The sequence below is a fragment of the Podarcis raffonei genome, chromosome 6 (assembly GCF_027172205.1).
Source record: "Podarcis raffonei isolate rPodRaf1 chromosome 6, rPodRaf1.pri, whole genome shotgun sequence".
In the NCBI taxonomy this organism is placed as follows: Eukaryota; Metazoa; Chordata; class Lepidosauria; order Squamata; family Lacertidae; genus Podarcis; species Podarcis raffonei.
The window spans coordinates 96491704-96508781 of NC_070607.1; the positions used below are offsets into that span (position 1 = coordinate 96491704).

At 48.6% G+C, this 17078-nt stretch overlaps 1 protein-coding gene across 1 annotated transcript; it reads left to right on the plus strand.

Moving 5' to 3' along the window:
* The first annotated feature begins 2252 nt into the window (after positions 1–2252).
* On the plus strand, positions 2253–4758 carry ID1 (inhibitor of DNA binding 1). The gene is made up of 2 exons (XM_053394675.1): positions 2253–2938; positions 4217–4758. The coding sequence occupies exons 1-2, from the start codon at positions 2531–2533 to the stop codon at positions 4256–4258; spliced, it is 450 nt and encodes a 149-aa protein (XP_053250650.1). The 5' UTR covers positions 2253–2530; the 3' UTR covers positions 4259–4758.
* The last annotated feature ends 12320 nt before the right edge of the window (positions 4759–17078 follow it).

The following is a 17078-nucleotide window of genomic DNA, read 5'->3' on the forward strand; positions in this document are numbered from 1 at the left end:
CCCCAAAGACCAGAATTATTATTTTTTGACTCTAGGCAAAGAGATGGGAGGGGGAAACGTAAGATGACCCTTGCTTGGACGCAACCTCATCTAATGTTGGGTGGGGGGCGGTGAAGAGACCCCCCCAGCGGGCCCTCTCCGTGGAGAAACAGCGTGGAGAGCTCAGAAGAAGCATATTTCGGGACCTCTGGAAAAGTTCTCCCGCTGGTTTGCAACCGGCCTGCGGGGGGCGCTGCACCAAACGAGCAAATGAGCGCCCCCTCCCCCGACGCCGCTCTATGGGGCCCCGAACAGCTGGCTCCTGGTTGTGGAATCCCTGCTTTAGATCGCGCCGGGGGACGAGGTGTTTGTGTGTGTGTGTGTGTGTGTGTGCATAACCGCGGGAGGGGGATTACGCCCCCCCAAAAAAAACTCCCTGGCACCTGCGAGAGACCCCCATTGTCGGGTGGGGGACGGGACTCGTCGGCTTCGAGGCGGTAAAAGCTCCGGGCTGGGTTTCTCAGGGCCCTTGGCTTGCAGGTGAATGGCGTTGGGGGGGGGAGGCGCGGGGGAGGCTCCCTCCCTCCCCCCTCCCCCTTTCCCTTCCCCCCCCCTCCGCCCTTGCGGTCTCCATGGGCACCGGCCGCGAGGCGCCAGGCTGACAGCGCTCAGGGTTTTATGAATGGGTGACATCACAGGCTTTGGCGTCTCGCGGTCTGAGCGGCTTGTTAAGACACAGAAACAGCCCGAGGGGGCGGGCAGGGTTCGAGCTGGGGGGGGGGAGAGAGAGAGACACGGAGCGCTACCGAGGCTGCTTTGGGAACGGCTATAAATGGCAAGGGTCCAGGCCGACTGGAGGAGAGGGAAGGGAGGGAAGAAGGAGAGAGAGAGAGAAGGAGCTGGGAGAGATGAATGGGGCGAAAGTGAAAGTGGGAGCCCCCGAAGAAGGCAATTCAGGATCGCGGTGCAAATTAGGAGGGAGGCGCCGGCGGCTGGGAGACTTTGCAACGCTGGGCTTGCGGGAATTCATTGCACAAACACACACACACACAGGAGTTGTGGTTGTTTTTTTGCTTATTTTGGAAACAAGTTGGGCGCTTGCAAAGTCCCGATCCAAGCTGCCTGCGAAGTGGCGGGGGGGGGGGGGGACGAGCAAGGCCGATCGTCAGCAGCTCTGCGCAGGATCTCATCCTGCGACCCCGAGAAGGGTCGGCTGCAAAAGTTGGGTCGGATTCATTCAGCAAACGCGGAGCCCCGGGGGCAGGATAGGCATAGCGACAGGGTCCTTGCTGGGAGAGTTTATTGGAATGATGGTTTTGCAGCCTCATTCAGTGAATTCAGTGGTATTTAGCAATGATTCACACCACAACCCACGCATTTTATTTATTTTTTAAAAAGTTGGTTCCCGCACCACCTCCAGTCGATTTGCAGCTGTGGAGCGTGTGAACGCGCGAACACGTGACCAGACTGGGATTAAACATTCATCCCGGAAACTCTTCAGAAATCGAACTCGTCTCAAACGTGACCGCTTTCATCTCCTTTCTAGAAGGATCCCGGTTTTCACCGGGCGTTGATTATTAATCAATCAATCAATTATTCCCGGACTATTGCAGTCACCGAAACTGGAGGGGATCGAAACTTTAAAAGCCCCCCGCCAGCCTAATCCATTGCATGTCTTGTTTTCTAAAACAGCTTCCAAATCCGCTCTCCCATCGCTCTTCGGCCTTAACGCTTTGGAGCCTAGTTTAAATAAAATTAAATATAGTTTAAACTATAAACTATATAGTTTTAACTATAGATGGTGCCTGTAGCAGTCGGCGATCGGGGGAGGGGCGCAGGAGGATCTTTAATAAAATAAAAAACCCCGGCTAATTTACCTCTCTTGAGAAACATCTTAACATCTGCATTAAGGATGGCGAAGGAACGCCTTCTGGGAGAAAGTTTGCAAATCTATAAATATATATATATATTTACATGATATTAAGTGTGTGTTCAACGGGTGGCGGTGATGGGGGGGGAGACTTTGATACCCCATTTGTTCCTGTGTATGGAGGAGGAGGGCGGGGGAGGAGGAGGCGGCAGCGGGGAGGCGAAAGTGTCAAATCTGTCGTTAAAAACTATTTATTTTTCAAGTGCCTGTCACATTCCTTTCATCCTCCTCTTTTTCCGGATAAAATGCCCCCGAGCTCCCTACACCTGCAGCTCTCCCCAATCTCTCTTTAAAAAAAGAAGGAGGGGGGCGGGAACTCGTTGCTTCCCATGATTTTTGGCTTTCGAAAAAAGAGAAAAAAATTCACCCCAAACTCCCTTTTCAATTCCGTCCCATAGAAGAAAAGTTGCTGCGGGAGCCACGCCCCCTTCCCTCCCTCCGCTCCTGCGATTGGCTCCTTCGCACGGCGCTCGGCCCCGCCCACTCCTCCTCGGCCCCTATAAATAGCTGGTCCTGCTCGACGGCGCGGCACTTGCAGCGCTTCGTCCGTCTCGCTGCGCGCCTGGATTCCCAATTTTTTCTCGCTTTTCCTCCTCCGCCGCCTCGACCCTTCGCGCAGCCATGAAGGTGGCCACCGCCGCAGCGCCCGCCGTGTCGCCCGGCCCCAGCTGCGCCCTGAAAGGCGTGCGCCTGGGCTCCGGGGGCGCGGGCGAGCCGGTGTCGCGGTGCCTGTCGGAGCAGAGCGTCTCCTTGTCCCGGGCCGGCAGCCCGCCGCCCCCTCGGGGCTTGCCCCTGTGCCCGGAACAGGCAGCCGCCGCCGCCTCGCTGCTCATGGACATGAAGGGCTGCTACTCGCGCCTGGCCGGGCTGGTGCCCACCCTGCCCCGCCACCGACGGGTCTCCAAGGTGGAAATCCTCCAGCACGTTATCGATTACATTTGGGACCTCCAGCTGGAGCTGCAGCACCCGCTGGGCGCCGGACCGACCCCGCAGAGGGCCACGGACGACCCGGCCGGAGCAGTGCCCGAGGTGAGCCCCGGCCGCTGACCCACCGCGCCGCCGTCTCTCCCTGGGCTGCTTGGGGGGGGGCGGTTACCACGGGAGGGGCAGCGAGAGGAGGGTTTCAAGGGGTCCCTCGCCTGCCCACGGAGCCTCCGGCTAGGGGGGCGTTTCCAGGCTTGCACCCCCACCCCGATTATTTGACTCCCTTTTCCATACGGACGCCACCTTCCTCTGGTCTCCGTGGTTTGGGGGCCACTATCATGCGCTTTTGGGGCTGCTTCTTCTAGGGGTGTTTTTACCCCACCCCAAATCCTGACCTGGAGTTGCCCTTCCGCACTGTGGACTCTAAACGACCTGGCACCCTTGGGTGCCGCTGCTGCCTATGGAGTTTTTACTTTCCGGGCGTCCATTCTTGGGGAGGGGATTCCCGCGCCACCCCCCTGTGTGCGCTTTCGTTTTTCAACCTGGAGGCGATGCCCTCTGCCTGGTGTTCCTAGTCGCCCCCACCCCATTTTTCCCTATTGTAGATATTGCCCCTTCTTTGCCGGGGGGGGGGTGTTTGTTAATTTCCCCCATCCCATATCCTTCCAGTTTGTTTCCTGACCCTGTATTCCTCTTCTCTGATGCCTCTTTTGACCTCCCCCCCTCAAAATTCTTCTGATTCCCGTCCCCTTTTGGGGGAGATGGGGCATACACCCCCCCTCCAGCCTTTATTGTGGCTGCTTCTTGCTGTTGTCAATATTCAGCCCTTGGCTATTGCATTAAAGCACTGTATTCAAATCAAGGCTGCATGGATTCTCTCCCTTTGCAGAAAATACTTTTTGCCCTCGCCCATTCTCCTCCTTCGGTCCTCTCCCACATGTTGTGCCTTTTTGGGGGGTTCAGGGCAGCCCCATGGATATTTCCCATCATCCCTGGCCTGTGGCTGCAAGGGCTGATGGGAGATGGAGTCCCAGTCTCCCCTTAGCTACAGGAAGATGACAGTTGCTCACTGGGGAAACTGGAATGGCAATGGCTCTCGCTTGCAGTCCGGTGGACTTTGCTCCTGCCATTGATGTTGTGTGTAAGTGTGTTCTGGGTTAGGCTTGATGGAATCTGGTAGCACTGAACCCTGTCACCCTTACTTTTCAGAAGCTTCACAAGCTTCTGGGTTTCACAGCAGTCTTCAGCAAAGTGCTGGCTTCATCCCTCGGCAGAAAATGGGGAGTTAAGAACTGACATTGCTGTTCTCAAACAGTCTTCTGTGGATTTACGAATTGGTTTTTATCTCCACGCTGATCCATCTTATCTTGTGTATCTTTACAGGCTGCTTGTGTGAATGCTGACGACCGGATCCTGTGCCGCTGAGGGCCAGTCGGAGCCTGCAGAACGTCCTTGGAAGAAATGGCTTTCCTGTTGCTCCTCCAATGGCAGGGGAAGGAATTCTCTCCTCTCCCAAAGGACTAGGTTCCAGTGGACTTAGGCAGAGAGACTGCAAAGGACATTTTTTACCGGAGGTGAAGGAGAGTTGAGATCAACAGCCTCTGCCCCACTTTCCCCGTGTTGAAAGGGTGCCACGTGGGTGTCTCTTAGCGCGAAAGAGGAACCAGCGCCGCTGAACTCAAACTGAACTCCAAAGCAGCACCCTCTATGGAAGGGGTTTAATGCTTAAGACGGGCAGTGCTTGTTCTTTGTTTAAGAAAAGAGAAAAGCAGCGTGTTGTAACTCTCTCCAAAATACTTCTCAGATTTCTGAGAATCATTCTTGTATTGTATATTACAATGATAATGTTTTCCCCCTGAGAATATTGTTCTACAATAGTTTGAGGTTTTTGTTATTAAAACAAATGCATATTGCGACAAATGGTCCTTTGGGGTCGTGTGGCTTTTATTGGGCAGAAGGGGATTTTGGGGTATAAATTAGGTCAATTGTTATCTGGGAAAGAGGTGTTTGGAAGACCATACAAATCACTGCCCTCTCTGTGGAAAAGAAAAACCAGGAGCCAACGTCCCCCTCAAATTCTGAATCCTTCTCACACATTCTTGGTCATTCTTAACAGCCCTGCTTGGTTGTTGTTGTTTAGTCGTTTAGTCGTGTCCGACTCTTCGTGACCCCCTGGACCAGAGCACGCCAGGCACTCCTGTCTTCCACTGCCTCCCACAGTTTGGCCAGACTCATGTTTGTAGTTTCAAGAACACTGTCCCACCATCTTGTCCTCTGTCGTCCCCTTCTCCTTGTGCCCTCCATCTTTCTCAACATCAGGGTCTTTTCCAGGGAGTCTTCTCTTCTCATGAGGTGGCCAAAGTCTTGGAGCCTCAGCTTCAGGTTCTGTCCTTCCAGTGAGCACTCAGGGCTGATTTCCTTCAGAATGGAGAGGTTTGATCTTCTTGCAGTCCATGGGACTCTCAAGAGTCTCCTCCAGCACCACAATTCAAAAGCATCCATTCTTCGGCGTTCAGCCTTCTTTATGGTCCAGCTCTCACTTCCATACATCACTACTGGGAAAACCATAGCTTTGATTATACGGACCCTGCATGGTAGGGCCAACATTATTATCTGGCTCACAGGGGGAGGCAGGTCTACTTTCAGATCTCCTGGGAAAGTTACTAGAAACTTGCAGTCTGTAGCTTATGCAGCAACCTTTCCCAAGCGAGGCCCCTCCAGATGCTGTAGTTGACATAGAATCACGTAGAATCATAAAATTATGGAGTTGGTAGTCCAAGCATGTCGAAAGTCTGTTTCGGGGTCCTAATCTGGCCCCCGTGGTCAGCCCTCACATACGTTCACTTCATTAAATCTGGCCCTCTTTAAAATTTTGGGCACCCCTGATCTACAACATCATACCCTCCAGTCCACTTCCCATAGTCCCTGGCCATTGGGCTTGCTTGCTGGGGCTGATGGGAGTCCCAACAGTAGAATCCTAGAACTGGAAGGGTCCCTGAGGGTCATCTAGTCCAACCCCATGAATGCAGGAATTTTGTTGCCCAACTTGGGGTTTGGACCCACAACCTTGAGAATAAGAGTCTCGTGATCTACGACTGATTTATCCCAGGGATGTGTCTGGTGGGCGCCACAAGGGCCAACTCAGCATTGCAGGGGGTTGGGCTAGATGACCTTTGGGGTGTCCCAACTCCACATTTTATGATTCTATGACCCTGTTTTGGAGTACAGCACAGCTCCAATCTGCCTAAACCAGTGGAAGGCTGATGGCAACAGCTTCTCTCCACAACTGGGGGCTGAGTGCTCTTCGCTGGGGAGATGGGAGATGATTGTTGGAGGAGGAGTTCCTACTTGCACAGCCTGAACTTGTGGGGGCCTGAATATCTGATGATTTCTTCCTCTTCTGACTGTGTGTGGGCGATCGGGGATCTATTGGTCTCTTTCCAGCCCTTTTCTGGAAATGCGTTATCAGTTTTGCAGGATACTTTTCCTGCAAAAAAAAGCAGAGTGTGTCAGAAATGAGCAGGGATGCGAAAGCCTGCAAGCTTGTGCACGACCCCTGCAACATCGTATGGGGGGCATTGGACTAGCCCAGCTTTCCCCAACCTGGTGCCCTCTACTTCTTTTGGGCTACAACCCCAGATTAGCTCTAGTCAGTACGAGGTTGGGGAAGTCTGGGCTAGACTGAGGAACACTTAAAATCTCTCTCTCTCTCTCTCTCTCTCTCTCTCTCTCTCTCTCTCTCTGTGTGTGTGTGTGTGCGTGTGTACGCAGAGCAAGATACCGTGGTACCTCGGATTAAGTACTTAATTCGTTCTGGAGGTCCGTTTTTAACCTGAAACTGTTCTTAACCTGAAGCACCACTTTAGCTAATGGGGCCTCCTGCTGGAGCACGATTTCTGTTCTCATCCTGAAGCAAAGTTCTTAACCTGAAGCACTATTTCTGGGTTAGCAGAGTCTGTAACCTGAAGCGTATGTAACCTGAGGTACCACTGTAATAATAAAAAATACGCTTCTTTTTTCCCCAAGGAGCTTAAGCTGAAATGATGATCTGGCCACTTCTTGCAGCCCCATAAGCAACCTTTGGTAAGGCTTCTAGGTGACCTCTGAAGTTATCTTCCCACCAGGTTTGGTGGCTTCCTTTTTATTCCCATTTCACAGACTGGAGAACTGAGGCCAAAGGAATAGCCCTGTACAGTGGAAGCCAGTCAGCTTTTGCATGGCTTTTACGGAAACAGGATGGGAGAGCATTTTGCCTGGGCGGGTGAGTAATGCCACTGCTGTGGGCGGGGATGAAGCGCAGCTTTGCCAGTTTTTTGTGTGACAGAAGAGAGAATGAGGCTGGCCTGACATAGCTAGCGAGTGACTCCCTAGTGCCTGAAGCAACTGCAGGGAGCACAGCTGGAAGAATGAAAAGCTGCGTCACGCATAAATTGAGCTTGAGGCTGGGTGCCGGAATGCGGTAGGAGTGCCCTTGACCGTGTGCAGAGTGCACAACATTTGAGTAATAGCTGGGAGCAGCGCTGCAAAGCCAAGAGAGGTTTCTGCTCTTGAAATTGCCCTCTTTACAGAAATCCCCATCAAATTTGGCCGTTTTGCACACTCTGAGACTGATTTCAGCCCCAACTGGGCTGAATCCTGCCTTCTTGGTACACAAAAGAGGAGGTACGCAAAAGTCCACCCAAAACCATGCTGCTCCAGGTGAGCCAGTGCTTTTCCAATTGATAAAGGTAAAGGGACCCCTGACCATTAGGTCCAGTCGTGACCGACTCTGGGGTTGTGGTGATCATTTCGCTTTATTGGCCAAGGGAGCCGGCATATAGGGTCATGTGGCCAGCATGACTAAGCTGCTTCTGGTGAACCAGAGCAGCGCACGGAAACTCCGTTTACCTTCCCGCCGGAGCGGTACCTATTTATCTACACTTTGACGTGCTTTCGAACTGCTAGGTTGGCAGGAGCAGGGACCGAGCAACGGGAGCTCACCCCGTCGCAGGGACTTGAACCACCGACCTTCTGATCGGCAAGTCCTAGGCTCTGTGGTTTAACCCAAAGCGCCACCCGCATCCCTTTTCCAATAGATCCCTGCATGTAAAAAAGCAGAACCGTGAAAGCTGCCAACTTCTCCATGATTGCTGCTAGTTTATTGTATGCAGTGAGATATCTCTGCAGGAATTCCATGTGATTCCTCCTTGCACATTAACAGGAAGAGGGAGTCTACCACCTGATCTTACCTGTATGTAAGCTAGGGCTGCTTTATGGCACTGGATTCCTGCTCAAAAATGGCCAAACCCTGTTCCAGGCCCAGCTCAGAGGACTGGCCAAACGTATGTGCCACGAGATGGGCATCTTGCAGCCTTTGAGATCATGTCGGGCTCCTCTCAGCCCAGTCAGCATGGCCAAATCCTGTGCATGATGGGAGCTGCAATCCATCCCAAACTCCTCCATCCCGAACCCCTAAGGCTTCTCCCAAAGCTTCATGGGGATTGTAGACTGTGTTAGAAGTTGCCACCCAGGATCCTTCGCAGCGAGAGGGAAGCTGTGGGCCGGGCAAGCGGCTGTTGGCCTTGATGGATCCCACTTCCCAAGGAGATTGCAAGCAGAACCTCCTCTTGGCTTCCCGCCCTCACATCTGCCAGGCGGTATCTGCAGCTGTTTGGCCCGTGGCAAATTTGTGACTAAGCTGCACTGGCAATCCTGTTTGGGAACAGAGCTAAGTCATCAATAACTTTGGAAAAGGAAGGACTGATGTTGCATCCCTCACGACGCCCAGAACCTAAGGAGAACCCAGCTGATGCATCCGGCCGGTATCCCCTCAAGTCTAGCATCGTGTTTTCACAGGGGCCAACCAGATTCCCCAGTGAGAAACCTTCAAACAGGACCTGAGGACAAGATCCCTCTGTCAGTGTCTGAAAAAGAAAAGGTTCTGACCTCCTTTTACTCCTCTGCCTAGTCCTCAGACCTTAGTTGACACAAAAGAGACTTTGAGAAAGAGTATTCTTGCAGAGTATTGCTGCTTTTATTTTTAAAACCACGACCGACAGCTTTTACACACACCAAACGCAACCAGCTTTCTACCATCCAACCAACCTACCACCAAAAGCAACCATTGACCACTCTATATTGTTGTTGTTGTCTAGTCGTTTAGTCGTGTCTGACTCTTCATGACCCCCTGGACCAGAGCACGCCAGGCACTCCTGTCTTCCACTGCCTCCCGCAGTTTGGTCAAACTCATGCTGGTAGCTTCAAGAACACTGTCCAACCATCTTGTCCTCTGTCGTCCCCTTCTCCTTGTGCCCTCCATCTTTCCCAACATCAGGGTCTTTTCCAGGGAGTCTTCTCTTCTCATGAGGTGGCCAAAGTCTTGGAGCCTCAGCTTCAGGATCTGTCCTTCCAGTGAGCACTCAGGGCTGATTTCCTTCAGAATGGATAGGTTTGATCTTCTTGCAGTCCATGGGACTCTCAAGAATCTCCTCCAGCACCATAATTCAAAAGCATCCATTCTTCGGCGATCAGCCTTCTTTTGGTCCAGCTCTCACTTCCATACATCACTACTGGGAAAACCATAGCTCTAACTATACGGACCTTTGTCGGCAAGGTGATGTCTCTGCTTTTTAAGATGCTGTCTAGGTTTGTCATTGCTTTTCTCCCAACCTCAGACCTTAGTTGGCACAAAAGAGTCTTTGAGAAAGTGTATTCTTGCAGAGTATTCTTAAAAAGTCTTCTTCTCCAACCACGACCAACAGCTTTTACACACACCAAATGCAACCAGCTTTCTACCATCCAACCAACCCACCACCAAACGCAACCATACAGGTAGAATTTGGTGAAAGGTTGCATGAGCCATTGTAGGCCGCCGACTCATGCTGACTTAGTTCTTTTAGCATTAAAGAAACAGCGGCCAATGTTTAGCAGTGACACCCTCTCCCCTCCCGCGGTTTCCAGCATCTGATATTGTGAAGCAATGCTTCCTCTGGTCTTGGGTGCGGGAAGCATAGTCACGATGGCTAGTAGCTACTGACAGAATTCCTCCATGAATTCATCAAACCGCCCAGGTTGGTGGGCATCACCAATCCCAAACATGACATCATCTGAAGTTTGTCTAGCCTTAATGAATCCTGCCTTGTAAGAAGGTAAAATCCTACTGGGAAATGATATACAATGAATTGAAGAAACTGTTAAAAATAACTTTTGTAAAAAAAACCAGAAGCCTTTTTATTAGGTATTTTAGGTCAAGACATACCAAAAGAAATGAGGGCTTTATTTATGTATGCCACTACAGCAGCAAGAATGTTGACTGCACAAAATTGGAAGACTGGAGAAATCCCAACTAAAGAACAATGGCAAGAGAAGTTGATGAACTATGCAGAACTGGCAAAAATGACAGAAAGAGAAAAAGACAACCGGGACTTTGAAAAAGATTGGGAACCATTCATATTATATTTGCAGAAACAAAGAAAGTCAATAGACTTGATGGCAGGATTTAAATAAACATCCACATTATCAGCATCAGAAAATGTTTAGAAGATAGTGAAATAGGATGGTGTATTTACTTTTATTTTTATGTTTTTATGTTTGAGGTTATGTTATTAATAAATTTTTCTGTTGAGAGATAGCAAAGTGGGTGAAAATAGAAACAAACCACACACGCAAGTTGGGGGAAGTCTTGGAGGGGAGGGAGGGAGGAATATATAGTAAACGTTAAGAATTTGAGATGTATGTAATGAATGAAAAAGAAAAAGGAATTATTATTTTTTTAAAAAAAGAATACTGCCTGGTCCCTCATTGTTTTTGGTGATCTCACTTGTTGCTTTCCGTTTGCCAAAATTGTTGTTGAAATCTTCATATCTACATCAATTACTGATATTGGGCGGGAATTAGCACACGGAATATGATCCTTGTCCAGTTTTAGTATGACTGTGATATATGCTTGATTGAATGTCATTGAAAGAATTCCCCTCTTGTATATCTCTTCATATAATATACATGGCTTATACTGACCTGCTCTTCCTGCTGAAATCGGGTAACTTTTCATATCTCAAATGGGGTTTCTTCATTTCTGTCCTGTTTTCGTTATGTTCCAGCACAAGACGGAAGGTAATGGGGCCCTTTATATGTCCAGCTGTGTCAACAACAAATTGTTGCAGTCCTTTGTGTTGAATATATGCTGTATGGTAATTTATGGACCTAATAGGTATCTAAAGCCATTTGCACATAACAAATATGTATTTTATCAAAGTAATTGTTCAACTGAAATACAATTAAGAAGCAGTATATTAATAGTGAAATAATTATTAAGCTCTAACTGTATGTAGGTTTTATTTTATTTGTTTTTTATCTTATATTTTGGAAATGTACATCCAGGGTTGGGTTTTTTTCTCCTTTAAATTTTTGGGGGGCCCCAAAAGAACGGGTTGCTGCGCTCACCTCACTTTCGTGGCCGAGGGAGCCGGCGTACAGCTTCCAGGTCATGTGGCCAGCATGACTAAGCCGCTTCTGGCAAACCAGAGCAGCGCACGGAAACTCCATTTACCTTCCCACCAAAGTGGTACCTATTTATCTACTTGCACTTTGGCGTGCTTTCGAACTGCTAGGTTGGCAGGAGCAGGAACCGAACAACGAGAGCTCACCCTGTCGCGGGGATTCGAACCACTGACCTTCTGATCGGCAAGTCCTAGGCTCTGTGGTTGAACCCACAGCGCCACCCGCGTCCCGTTAGGTACCACTGTACACCCGTGCAAAAAACAAGCAAACAAACAGAAACCTCGAGTCTGGGGGTCTCTGTAGTTCTGGTAAGGTGCAAGACAAACGATCTTTAAAATGCATCCCTATTTTTTAATGCAATGTAATCGTGGATGTATCCAAATTTGACTGAGCATTTTTCCCCCAGCCCCCTTGAAATGGCACCCCTGCTGGCCCAGGCGGTGGGATACAGGCTGGGGGGGGGCCCTGATGGTATGCGCTCTGTAGCATAGCTGCTATGTGCTGACTCCCTCTCTCTTTCTTTTTCTTTCTCTCTCTCTCTTTCTGCTGGCTTCCACCCAGCCCATCTGGAGCCTGGCTTGGCCTGCCTGTTTGTTAATGTTTCAATCAGCTGTACGCTGTGGTATGTGCACGTTATTTAACCTGAACTTCCCCAGGTGTACGAAGGCGCCGCTCTGTCTGAGGCGCCGAGCCCTTCCCAGGCTGCCTCACCTCCCTTTGGCACCAAACAGTTATACAAACACGCCTCCCCCAGCACACTCGCGCTGACGCACACACAGCCGCGCATAGAGACAGCTGCCTTGTGTGGTTCATGAAACTCCCTCCCTGCCCACAGCTGCAGCCGGGCCCTGAGAACAGTTTGCCTTGCACAAGAGGGAAAGTTTGTGGGGGGGGGGGGAGAACAGGGAAAGGGAGGGGGGAAGGATACAGTGTGCGCATGCACACACACACATTCCCGCACACTTCCTTTTAACTTCTGCCTGGAAAATAATTAGATTAAACTCTTCTGAGCCAGGCTGATTTGGACTGCTCTTGCGTGCATCCAGGGGTCCGCACATTTGACCCGAAGAACATCACAAGAGCCTGGCTGCAGGATCAGGCCCATCTAAGGCCAGCATCCTGTTCCCACAGTGGCCAGACGGATGCTTGTGGGAAACCAACAAGCAGGATCCGAGCATGGGAATGAAGAAGGGCTTTCCCCCCAATCTGTCCTGAATCTTACAATATTCAGCTTTGTTGGATGAGCACGAGTTCTAGTGTTTAGCAGGGAGGGAGTAAAAATTGGGCAAAATAAATCCTGGCTATGTCCATGTTGTGAACCGCCCTGAAGTCTACAGGAATAGGGCAATATGCAAATTTAATAAATATAATGGTGCTGATTATTTGCATCCATGTGCACTGAAAACGCACATCTATTTTATGCTCAGAAATGGACAGAAACTGCAGTACTGACAGAAGAAGACTGATGGAAGAAAGAGTATGTGGAAGTGGTTAAATTAAGGATAAGAATAAGAAATCAGGAAGAAAATACTTTTAATAGAGAATGGGGGGCGGGAATTTTGTAAACGATTTAAAACGTTAGCAGGATTAGACTAAATTGAGATGTTAAGGTATCATTGGAAGGGGAAATCTGAAAAGAAAATAAATAAGGAATAATTTGGATGTGCAGTAGTAAGGGGGGAAATGAAATCAACCCCAGAAGGGGGGAAAGGGAAGTCGACCTAATTTGTCTGTTTTATGGGTTTTTTTAATTTTAAAAAAATCATATGTTTGTTGTGAAATTGAAAATGATAAATAATAGTTCAATATAATAATATAATAATATAATATAATATAATATAATATAATATAATATAATATAATATAATATAATATAATATATAATATAATATTACTTCCAATCCAAGCTAATTGCACTGTGATCAGATACACAACGTACATCAATATCACAGTCTTGAATTTGATGGTACAAAAACGCTGATATTAAGGGGAAAAATCCAACCTAAAACCATTTTTATGTACTTGACTATAAAACGTAAATTCCCTTTCAGCAGGGTGCCTTGAGTGCCAAGGGTCAACCAGATCCAACTCTTGCATGTACTTTTTGAGAGTTTTTCTAAAAAGGGGGGGGGACAAGAAAACGCACATCTACTTTAGAGCGGTTGAAAAGAAAGGAACGGTGCCCACGAACTAAGGTGTTGAAAAGCAAAATCGGAGAGTGTGTGTTGGTGGAAGAAGGGCAGGGGAGACTGGTTTGACACCAGCCTGGCGGCAATTCTGAGAAGCAGCCCAGGGCCAGGTCTGCTGCAGCTGGTTTCCCACAAGGCCTCTTGTCGTGCCCTCTTGCCCAACCACCCAGCTGGCTTGCCGGAAGCGACGGGTGCTGTTTTGTGAGAATTGCAAGAGGTCTCCCGGTTGAGTCCCGGGTTCAGGCGGGTTTAGCTCTCCACTGGTTGCCCCCACCTCAGCTGGGGGGCAAGGGGATAGGAGGGTGTCAAAAGGGGGCCCAGGCGGGTGGCCCTCCTTGCTCACAAACTTTGCCCTCCTCCCCATTGCCCTACAGAGGGAGGAGAAGGATGAGGCTCCTTTCCCCGCAGGGAGGGTTGCGCTTCTGAGCAGCAGTGCATTGCATCAATGGGGCTTGTGCAACAGCCCAGCTGCAGGCAAGCCTCACAGGGCAGTAAACACTCAGAGCAGAGGGCATCAGGGCAGGCAGCCAAGCCCAGCTCCGGCGCATCCTGTTCGGGGTGACTCAGCCGGCTGCCTCCGCCTTCCTCCCAGGGCCCACGATGCAACTCGCAGGGAGCCGGAGACAGGGAGAAGTGCCTTCAAAAAGAATATCTCAGAGATGGGAGGCAGAGGGAGGTTAGCAGGATCTGCTCCCTGGCACAGGGGCAAACTCTCTGCACGAAGAATCTCTCTCTCTCTCTGCCTCAGTCTCCTGTCTGCAATATGGGTGTAATAACCAGACCTACATTTGGGGGCCCCTGGAGCTTGAACTGATATGGGGGACCCTTCGCAACCAGCAGCGAGGTCTGAGTAACCACTGGTATGTTCTTCCTTGAGGTTGTTCCATTTCAGATCACTTTTTAATATATATATATTTTAAAAATCATTTTTTAAAATTCATTTTATAACACAAATAAAGAACACAAACCAAAAAACCAAACAATACGAACAAATTCTTGTCATATCCTTATTTCTCTAAACATTGTTAAGTGGGCTTCCCCAGGTCCCACCTGTCTGATTTTTATTTTACTTCATCTTTAGCAGTTTACATATATCATAATTTCTAACAATCTCTCTTTTTTTAATCACACTTAAAATAACTTCACATTTTATCACTTACAAATAATACTATTTTAAAACGCACTATCTTCTACTTCTAACCCTACAGCCTTAATCCACTTCCAAAGCTCTTCTAAGATTTAAATATTAACAATTTTTTCCAAATATTCCTTAACTTCTTCCAATCTTCTTCCACCGTCTCTTCTCTCTGGTCTCGGAGTCTCCCGGTCAGTTCGGCAAGTTCCATCTAGTCCATCATCTTCATCTGCCATTCTTCGATAGTTGGTAAATCTTGTTTCTTCCAATTCTTCACTAGCAATATTCTCACAGCTGTTGTGGCATACAGAAAAAAGTAACACCCTTTTTGGGGATTTCATCCCCCACTATACCAAGTAAAAAGGCTTCTGGTTTCTTAATAAATGTGTTTTTCAACACTTTTTTCAATTCATTATAAATCTTTTCCCAGAAGTCTTTTAGATGAAGGGAACGCAGTGGATGTAGCCTACCTTGATTTCAGCAAGGCATTTGACAAGGTGCCCCATGATATTCTTGTAAAGAAGCTGGTAAAATGCGGTCTTGATTATGCTACCACTCAGTGGATTTGTAACTGGCTGACTGACCGAACCCAAAGGGTGCTCCTCAATGGTTCCTCTTCATCCTGGAGAAGAGTGACTAGTGGGGTGCCACAGGGTTCTGTCTTGGGCCCGGTCTTATTCAACATCTTTATCAACGACTTGGATGATGGACTCAAGGGCATCCTGATGAAATTTGCAGATGACACCAAACTGGGAGGGGTGGCTAACACCCCAGAGGACAGGATCACACTTCAAAACGACCTTGACAGATTAGAGAACTGGGCCAAAACAAACAAGATGAATTTTAACAGGGAGAAATGTAAAGTATTGCACTTGGGCAAAAAAAATGAGAGGCACAAATACAAGATGGGTGACACCTGGCTTGAGAGCAGTACATGTGAAAAGGATCTAGGAGTCTTGGTTGACCACAAACTTGACATGAGCCAACAGTGTGACACGGCAGCTAAAAAAGCCAATGCAATTCTGGGCTGCATCAATAGGAGTATAGCATCTAGATCAAGGGAAGTAATAGTGCCACTGTATTCTGCTCTGGTCAGACCTCACCTGGAGTACTGTGTCCAGTTCTGGGCACCACAGTTCAAGAAGGACACTGACAAACTGGAACGTGTCCAGAGGAGGGCAACCAAAATGGTCAAAGGCCTGGAAACGATCCCTTATGAGGAACGGCTAAGGGAGCTGGGCATGTTTAGCCTGGAGAAGAGGAGGTTAAGGGGTGATATGATAGCCATGTTCAAATATATAAAAGGATGTCACAGAGAGGAGGGAGAAAGGTTGTTTTCTGCTGCTCCAGAGAAGCGGACACGGAGCAATGGATCCAAACTACAAGAAAGAAGATTCCACCTAAACATTAGGAAGAACTTCCTGACAGTGAGAGCTGTTTGACAGTGGAATTTGCTGCCAAGGAGTGTGGTGGAGTCTCCTTCTTTGGAGGTCTTTAAGCAGAGGCTTGACAACCATATGTCAGGAGTGCTCTGATGGTGTTTCCTGCTTGGCAGGGGGTTGGACTCGATGGCCCTTTTGGTCTCTTCCAACTCTATGATTCTATGATTCTACCTTGGGGCACGTCCACCACATGTGATAAAAGGTTCCTTCTTTTTCCTTACATTTCCAGCATTTATTGTCATGAGTATGATAATAATATATATAAAATTAACTACTACGTCTCAGATTTTGAATGCAATTTCTGTACTGGGTTATCTCACACGTCAAAGTCCCTGGTGTGAATGACAGTTTCCAATGTCTTATAGTTTTCTTCCCTATGCCTTACAGTTTTCAAGTTACTTGGGGAGGGGGGAGTTTGAAAATTTGGGAACTGCTCTACGGATGCCTGGTGCGTCGTAGAATGATTTGAATCGGGCAACTCATGTTGGGTCTAGTGGACCCCAAAATTTGAAGCAATGGGGGACTGAAAGTCACTTGTTGGGTTCATTCAGGATTAGGGGGCCTGAAGTTTAAGTTTAATCAGTTTCATAGTAGAACCGCCCCTAATAATAACACCGTTCCACCTCACAGGACTGTTGTAAACAGTGTATGTGAATAGCTTATACTGCGATAATTTTGCAGAGGTCTGAAATGCCTGACTTGCTCTCCCCTCAAAGCCACTTGGTGTTTCACAAATCATTTTAACATGTGTCTGCAAAGACATCCAAAAGATGATTCAGTCAAAATGACATGGATGTCCCGGCAGCAGGGAACAAAGGAGTGGAAAAACTCTGTGGTAGATCATCCGCTTTGCCTGCAAAAAGGTCTTGGGTTCAATCCTTGGAGCTGTTTCTGAAACCCTGGAGAGCCACTGCCAGCCAGTGTTGGCACTATTGAACTGTATGGACCAATGAACTGACTTGGTATGAGTCAGTTCATTGGTCCATCCAGTTCAATAGTGC